Consider the following 9,216-nt stretch of genomic DNA (forward strand, 5'->3'; position numbering starts at 1 on the left):
CTGGGGGAGGTCATTAATAGGTTTAAATTGAGACAGACTCACTTTAATGTGAGAGCTACAGCAGAGAAATTAGAGGGCTGACGTGAAATGACTTTCTTCTCAAATAATACTTATGTCTCTGAGAGCAGAGTGTGTGACAAAATTTCCCCTTGGAGAATAAGTATATTAGTTATTTAAACATGTGTTCCAAAGACATTGCCTGTGGACCCCAGAATATTCATCGGATCCTTTGGCTATGGGCAAGGGATTCTTCCCTCTTCCCTCTGATAGAGCAAGTGTAAAGTGGTAGATGCCCCTTCTCTGTCTGCTGTGATTTGCACAATGTCCTTAGAACTGGGAGGAAGTCACAGCCTCTGCATTGAGTGAGAGTCCCTGGCCCCCATCCCAGGGGTTTGAAAGGAGCCTTTGGGTTCCATGGGATTTTCAGGGCTGGCCTGCAGTCAAGTCTTACCCATTCTCCTTGCAGGTCTGGAAGGCTGGGATATGGTTCCTAGGTAAACACCATGTTTCCCCCCATGAAATCTGTCCCCGAAGTAGGCCTTGTTAACAGACTGACAGGACATATAAGTTTGAAACAGGACGTGTGTTATTTAAGTGAGTCAAACCTGTGGTTATTTGAAAAAGGAAGCTCTTGGGAGACATGCTTCTGATGAGGACCAGTTTCTGGAACATGATACCCTGCTGAGGGAAGTGCGCCTGCCTCCTGCTGTTCCAAAAGGAGAATGATTGAACCTCTGGGGCTGTGGAAAGCTGTCTCTTGACCCCTCTTTGCCTTCACTGTCAACAGAGAGCAAGTGGACAGGTCATAAGGGTTCAGACACAGCAGGTGAGGCGGCCACCATGGCGGGGTGTGCTCTGGGGAAGCTCGGAAAAGAGTTCCTAGCCCTTGTCAAGGGCTCTTTGGGAATGACTGTTTAAGGTTCTCACTTAATTATTTTTTTCACAGGAATAAGGCAAAAGAATGTGCCCTGTGCATTTCCCATCAGGGCAGCACAAAGCGAGGGCGCCTGAGGGCGGTGATATTTCTCTCATTCTTCCTCCTCCCTGGGAATCCTTCCAAGGTGCCCAGGAGCTAGAGGCTGCCATGTGGCCTTTGGTTTGGGGGTCAGTGTGGGACAGTGCCAGGCCTCTGTGGGGGCGTCAGGCAGGGAGGTGTCCCTGTGAGAGCACTTGAGGAGGGAGACCCAGCAGAGGCAGCGTCTGGGCTCAGGGACACCAGCAGGTGCCTGTCTCAGTGCCCACCCAGTGAGCTGACTGTTTCCTGACTCAGGAGTCACTTTGCCCTTTCTCTTCCTTGTTCTCCCTGTTTGCCACCCCCTTTGGCCCTTTCTTCTCCCGCCCACCTCCATCCCCAGCTCACTTGTCCCGTGTAATTTCCTAGCAGGAACTCTTCCAGGGAGACAGTAAGGTCCAACTGGAAGCAGAGTCCGGTGACAGCCAGGACCCAAGTCAGTTTCACCCCAGGTTCCTGGTACAAGGACTGATCCGGTATCGCACGCCCCCTCGCTCCCTTGCCCTGGCCCTGGCTACCTATCATAACACTTGCTCCCCAATTCCGTGGCTCTTCTTCCAGGGTTTCTACTTAAGACTTGGATGGATTACAGTGACTATTTGGTCTAAGACCTTAAAAAGGATATTTCTACAGTAGAAAGACTTCAACTCTTGAAGACCTGTTCAGTGACTCTGCCCCTTTAAGGAGCCTATTGTCATAGGCCTACAGGCCAGCCCTGGAAGCCATGGAAACATAAGAATGTTTGCTTTCCTCATCTCTGTTATAGCCTGGCAGTTGCTACCATTTGTACCTCTGAGACGTCCTCCTCCTGCCTTCTGTATTGGCTGGGTAACCATTGTGCTTTATTTTTTACCCTAGTTAAGAGAGCCCTGAGATTTCTTGTGGTGTGGGGGTGTCTATGTAATCCATTTATTTGCTCTGTGAACAGGTTAACTGTCATCAGCAGTCCTGCAGAGAGGTGAAGGTAGGCCACTTTAATTGTTCATCCTTTATGGAAGACTTGTCTACTTTAAGAACATGTTTTTATTGATTTCAGAGAGAGAGAGGAAGGGACATGGAGAGGGAGAATAAACATCAATGATGAAAAACATGGATTGGCTGCCTACTACACCACTCCTACTGAGAATAGAGTATCCAACTGACCAGGAATTGAACCTTGACCTCCTGGTTCAGAGTTTGACTATCAACAACTGAGACACACCAACCATGCCCACAATGCCATTTCAAGTGTTCCTTCCACAAGTTGTTCAGGGTTATCTGGCCCGAAAGAATGATTTTTATAAATAAGGCATCTTCCATGATTATCTGGCCATGAGAAGGAATTTCTGCTATCAGCTTGGGCATTCTCTCCTCCTGTCCCTCCCACTGGGGGCCCCTCAGAATAAAGCCCGAACCCCTCAAAGCTCTCCATGCACTGGCTTCGATGCCCACTCCTGTTCACCCTTTGTTCATTTCTATTCTTGTATTGCTCTACATGCCCCCATTTATCTCCAACTTAAAATATAGAAATATCCCTGGTAATCCCAGCAGTTGCAATCTTGTTTTACCTTCCCAGTGTATTTCAGAATGGGCAAAAATAAGATCCTGCTACACTCTTATAATTTTCTTATCCTCATTTTATTTATTTTTAATTTTGTATCATTAATTATAATTGATATTTTAGAGAGAGAAGAAGGGTGAGGGAGAATAGAAACATCTGTCAGCTGCTTCCTGCATGCACCCTAACAGGGACTATGCTGGCACCTCAGATATGTGTTGAGATCGAAAATCAAACCGGCAACTTTTTGGTGCACAGGACAATGCCCACTCAGCTAAGCCACATCAACCAGGGATCTTATTTTCATTTTAAATTCAACCCACCATGAACTTTTCTCATGATACTGAATTCCCTTCTCCTCTAATGTCTGCTGGGTTCTACAGGGAATTAATTACTTTAATACTAGGTATTGCAGCATATTTGTGTATCAGAATTAATCCTCTATTGCTTCCTAAAGTTTTTTTATTGTTTTTATTTCAAAAAATTATACTCATAACACATAAATGTAAGTTTCAAACAGCCACATATTATTTAAACAATCAGCCTGGTCAGTGTGTTTCAGTGGCTGAGCATGGGGCTATGAACCAGGAGATCATGGTTCAATTCCCAGTCACGGCACATGCCCAGGTTGCAGGTTTGATCCCCAGCAGGGGATGTTCAGAAGGCAGCCCATCCATAATTCTCTCTCTTCATTGATGCATCTCTCTCCCTCTCCCCCTCTCACTTTCTCTCTGAAATCATAGCCTCAGGTCATGTAGCAAAGGAAGCCATTTACACAGGAATGCCCTGGGCACAATTCCTGTCTTCAGAAACAGGCAGAAGGGAACCAGGGTGTTTGGGGATACCTGCTGAGGTGGGAAACTAAAGAGAAGCAAGAAACCAGAGATATTATCTCTTTTAAGCTGGGCTGCACTTGTAAGTTTGGTATGGAGCTCCATTGTATGGTTGCGGCATACATTATTGTGACAGGTGTATTTACCCCTGGACTGGTCTTTGAGTTGTACACTTAGATTTGGTCCAATTTTCTATATGAATGTGATTCTGCACAATATTAATAGCTTTAAAATTCACCATCTCTCTGATCCCATTGTGTGTACGAGTTTGTAACATGCTGCTTGAACTTGGTATATTGTGGACATCTTCCCTTTGGTCACATTACATTTTATTTTATTTTTAAGTTTCTCTTTGTGTTTGAAAGTATTATAGATGTCCCCTTTCCTTGTCCCATTAACTCCCTAAATCCTGCATCCTCCCCAGGCATTCACTGAACTATTGCCTATATCCATGGGTTATGCATATACATTCTATGGTTAATCTCATCCCATTGCCCCACCCCTCTACACACACACTCACACACACACACACACACACACACACACACACACACACACACACACACACACATCATCCCTCAGAGATTTAGCATTCTGTTCTATGCTTCCATGTCTCTGGATCTATATTGTTCATCAATGTTTTTTTTTTTTAATCTTTATTGTTGAAAGATTTCACCTGTCCCATTCCTGCCCCCCCAATCAACCCTCTCCAGCACATCCTGTCCCACACCCCAGGGCTTCATCACCCTATGTCTGCGTTCATAGGTTCTGCATATGCATACAAGGTCCTTAGTTAATTACCTCCCAACCAACACTTTCCCTTGCCTTTCTTCCAAGACTCTTCCTTCTATCCATGCTTCCATGTCTCTGGATCCACTCTGTACATCAGTTTATTTTATTCATGAGATTTCACATTAGAGTGAGATCATGGGATACTTGTCTTTCTCTGACTAAGTTTGCTTAGCATGATACTTTCCAGGTCCCTCCATGCTGTCTCAAAGGCTAAGAGATCCTTCTTTTTGATAGATCCCTAATATTCCATTGTGCAATGAAAAACTGGTAAATGTTGGAGAAGGTGTGGAGAAATTAGAACCTGAATATATAGCTGGTGAGAATGTATGAAACTACCAACAGGCAGTTCCTACATTCACTGCAAAAGGGCAGCCGCTTAGAAAGACAGCTTAGTACTTTGTTCAAAGTTAAACACACATACAGTTACAGCATGAACCACGCAAGGTCTCACTCCTACCTATCTACACTCCAGAAATGAGAATATACACCCATGCACACTTTTAGACACTAATCTTCACCGTAACGGAATTTGTAAGAGCCAAAACTTAAAATGGATCTAAATGTCCCCTAACTGACAAGGGATAAACAAACTGTAGTACATCCATACAATGAAGACGGCTCTGCCATTTAAAGGACTGATCTGCTCCCAGAAGCTACAATACAGATGAACCTTGAAAACATTATGCGAGGTGAGAAGGGCCAGACACCAAAGATCACACCAAGTGCAACTGGGCTGCACATGTAAGTTTGGTATGGAGCTCCATTGTATGGTTGTGGCATACATTATTTCACCAAACACTACTGTTGGCCTTGACATGGTTTCCCATTGTTCAATATCACACAGCGCTGTGATGCCCATCTCTATTGTAAAATATTTGTCGCCAATCTTAATTGGGTCTTTCAACAAATGCCCATACGTGCAACTGCCTGTTTGAAAGTTTGAATGTATTTTTGTTGATTTTTGAGACAGGGAGTGGGAAGAGAGAGAGAAGATGAAGAAGAGTGAGAGGGAGGGAAGGAGGGAGGGAGGAACATTGACTTGGTGTTCCACTGACTGTTGCAATCATTGCTGGCTTATTGTATGTGCACTGACCAGGGATCCATGTAGCAATTTTGGCCTGTTGAGAAGACGCTCTAACCAGGTAGGTATGCTGCAGGGTGAAAGTCTGCATATTTTAAGGCTTTTAGTAAAAATTGCCCAAGGACCCTTCGCCAGCCGAGTATGCGGGTCAAGTATCTCCATTCAGGAATATAGCATTTCCCTCTCCAATATAGCCCTGCTCATCCCCAGGGGGCAGTTCCAGGACGGTTTGTCCCGCGCTCATGACCCTCTCTATTGGTTTGCAGTTTCCCGGGATACATGGCCATGAACACGCTGGTCCACAGTGCCAACTGCCAAGTAGTGGGTTTCATTGTCACCACCACAGGATGGATCTTCTCCATGACCTGCATGGGCTTGGCGGAGTGGCGGGTTTGGTACATGGAGAACAGCTCCGCCCCCTCCCCGGGGCTGGCCTGTGTAGGGATGTGGAAGGTCTGCACTTACCAGTCCAACAGCCTCCAGAGCAGAGCCATAGCATGTCATCGCTACACCTACAGTGACACCTACGTGCCAATCAGTATTCGAATCGCTCAGCACCTGCTGCTGGCTGCCAACCTCCTGGCTCTCTTGGGGAAAGTGCTCACGGTCATGGGCCTGCAGAAATTATGCTTGGCTCATCTTCAGAAGAAAAACACCTGCCATCTGTTCTTCGCTTCCAGTGTCCTGAGCATCATAGCTGGCACATTTATCTTCATGGCTGTGATCTGGAACTACCACTCTGTGATGAATGAAGAGGGCATATGCTTCCCGCCATCCTTCCACATCCCCTTCAGGCCCAACAAGCAGGAGATGGGCAGCGCCGTCCCCATGGCTGTTCTGGCTGCCATCCTGATGCTGCTGAGTGGGCTGTTTACCCTCTCTTACCAGCTTGCCCCCAACAGCCAAGTGTACCCCCAGATCTCAGAAATGAGAAATTCCCAGTTTCAAAGCTTTGTAAATCCACAATGCCATGTTTATCGGGGTAAAGTATTATCAGGATGCTCTAGGAAATAGTTGCAAGGACTCACGACCATAGAAAAGGCCATTTTGAGCAGAAAGTGGTCATTTGTTTATGTCCAAATTGAGATCCTTGATTGGTTAATGAACTTCCATTAAAAAAAACGCAAAAAAAAACACACCACTGTCCACCTGTCTTAATTATTGGGGGTTCGGTGCACAAAGATTTGTGCACAAGGAGTGGGTCCCTCAGCCCACCTGCACCCTCTCCAATCTGGGAACCTTCAGGGGAGCCCTCTCCAATCCCGGAATTTCTGTCTGTCTTTGAAATCATATGAGCGGATTTTCTGAGACCCCAACCCAGTTTGGTTTGGTGATCACAGCATAATAGAGGTCCTTTCCTTTTTATTTCCCTTTGGTCCAATTGTGGAGATTTCCTAGAAGTCACAGGATAGCTTCCCTTTCATATTTCCTCAACACTGTGACTTTGCTCATGCCTCTTACCTTTGCTTTCCCTCCATCCCCTACCCACAACAGTAACTTGCACGAGGCTCACTTTGCTCTAGTGTTTTGGAGATCCCGCAATGCGCCAGCCAACAGACCTACGATTCCCAGAATTCCTGGTGCTCCGCGAGCTCTTGGTTTCCACTTCCAGTCCAGGGGCTGCACAAACCAAGAGGACTGTGAACTCCTGCCACACCCAGGCAGGGCTGACAGGACCAGCCAATCCAGTGGCGTCCCCAGGACCACGGCCGCTTGGCATCTTACCCTGCCCCAGGCTGCTCAGCACATGCGTGCATAGGCCCTGAGCTTCCTAGGAGCTGGAATGCCCCCGGAGTCACTACAGAGAAAGGGCGGGCATCCCGCCCTGCTCCCAGCCGCTCGATGCCTGTGGCCGTGCCCTCTGCCCACAGGCCCGGCCATCTTTCCCTGGTTAATTTGCATGCTCATCTCTGATTGGCTGTGGGCATCTCCGTGGTACGGTCAATTTACATATTTTTCTATTATTAGTACATATAATCAAGGTTATATACCTATTGTGTGAAAATGAGGGTTGCTCGGATTCTCACAGCTCCCTCTCAAACTGCCACTACAAACAACCAACCAGACCTTCTATGCCGTGGCCCTAACACCTCTCCACTCCACCTGTACAGGCAATTTTCCCAAATGTGCAAAAGCAAAATAGTGGAAGGAATCCGCCTTCCATTACCAGACTCAGAAGTTATTACGATTCCGCCATAATCATTTTCTCTCTCCTTCCTTCCCTTCTTTTCATCTATTTTTCTTTCTCTGAAGACCTAAAGCAAACCCCAGAAATCACATTTCTTCATCCTTATACACTTCAAAAGTAGTGTCTAAAAAAAGGACATTTCCCTGCAAAATGTCAGTACACCATTGACGTTAACAACCTTTTGTTGTTATTATCAAACTCTTATTAGAATTTTTAAAGCTTTAAAAATAATTGTACAGCCCTAGCTTGTTCGGCTCAGTGGATATAGCATCGGACTGCGGACTGAAAGGTACCAGGTTCTATTCTGGTGAAGGGCACATACCTGGGATTTGAGCTGGATGCCCAGTGGGGGCATATAGGAGGCAGCCTATCAATGATTGTCTCTCATCATTGATGTTTCTCTCTCTCTCTCCCTCTCCACACCTCTCTGAAATAAATAATAATATATTTACAAAAATAATTGTACAATTTTATTTCTTTTATTGCATAAGATGTTCAGGCTGCCTCTTAAGGCTCAATTGAAAGCATTCCCCCTTCCACACCTTCTTTGCTATTTTCATAAAAAGATTTTGGTTTGCTGAATAAAATGAGCCAATTGTCCTGTGTTTAAAATTGCTACCTATCTCTTAAAGCTTAACTGGATTCTGAGTCAGCATAGGTCTTGTTTCTACAAATCTAGGTAACTGCCCTCAGAACCGCACTCCATAGGTATACCCTGTGTGAAAAAAAAACCACAACACATTTCTCTTCCATGCTTCATGGGTGGTCCAACTCACTTCCTGGGTAAGTTCTAAGCTCCCCCCCCCCCCCCGCCCGCTCCTCTACTAACATCCTCATGTCATTACAATCCAAAATCATGTTTATAGGCATTTCAGGAGAGACAACTTCAGCTCACTCTCTTACTGATGGCTTCTTTCAGGTCATATTAACTAGATAGCTTTCATGTGAGAAGTGCTTCTAATATATCTAGTCAAGTACTGCGGGGCCATAACATACACTTTACCCACACCCTCTGTTTCATTGCTCACAGCACCTCAGAAGTTTCAAAGGACTGACTTAAAACTCAACAATTAACTGGGGGAGGTCATTAATAGGTTTAAATTGAGACAGACTCACTTTAATGTGAGAGCTACAGCAGAGAAATTAGAGGGCTGACGTGAAATGACTTTCTTCTCAAATAATACTTATGTCTCTGAGAGCAGAGTGTGTGACAAAATTTCCCCTTGGAGAATAAGTATATTAGTTATTTAAACATGTGTTCCAAAGACATTGCCTGTGGATCCCAGAATATTCAACGGATCCTTTGGCTATGGGCAAGGGATTCTTCCCTCTTCCCTCTGATAGAGCAAGTGTAAAGTGGTAGATGCCCCTTCTCTGTCTGCTGTGATTTGCACAATGTCCTTAGAACTGGGAGGAAGTCACAGCCTCTGCATTGAGTGAGAGTCCCTGGCCCCCATCCCAGGGGTTTGAAAGGAGCCTTTGGGTTCCATGGGATTTTCAGGGCTGGCCTGCAGTCAAGTCTTACCCATTCTCCTTGCAGGTCTGGACGGCTGGGATATGGTTCCTAGGTAAACACCATGTTTCCCCCCATGAAATCTGTCCCCGAAGTAGGCCTTGTTAACAGACTTACAGGACATATAAGTTTGAAACAGGACGTGTGTTATTTAAGTGAGTCAAACCTGTGGTTATTTGAAAAAGGAAGCTCTTGGGAGACATGCTTCTGATGAGGACCAGTTTCTGGAAAATGATACCCTGCTGAGGGAAGTGCGCCTG

General features: G+C 45.6%; 1 protein-coding gene across 1 annotated transcript; it reads left to right on the forward strand.

Moving 5' to 3' along the window:
- Positions 1–5,534: 5,534 nt before the first annotated feature.
- Positions 5,535–8,517, forward strand: LOC307096542 (claudin-34-like; the record flags this gene model as incomplete). Its single annotated transcript, XM_079766189.1, has 2 exons — positions 5,535–6,237; positions 8,474–8,517. 2 exons carry the CDS (start codon positions 5,535–5,537, stop codon positions 8,515–8,517), a joined length of 747 nt encoding a protein of 248 aa, XP_079622315.1.
- Positions 8,518–9,216: the final 699 nt, after the last annotated feature.

The sequence above is a fragment of the Cnephaeus nilssonii genome, assembly GCF_951640355.1.
Source record: "Cnephaeus nilssonii genome assembly, chromosome: Y".
NCBI lineage: Eukaryota > Metazoa > Chordata > Mammalia > Chiroptera > Vespertilionidae > Cnephaeus > Cnephaeus nilssonii.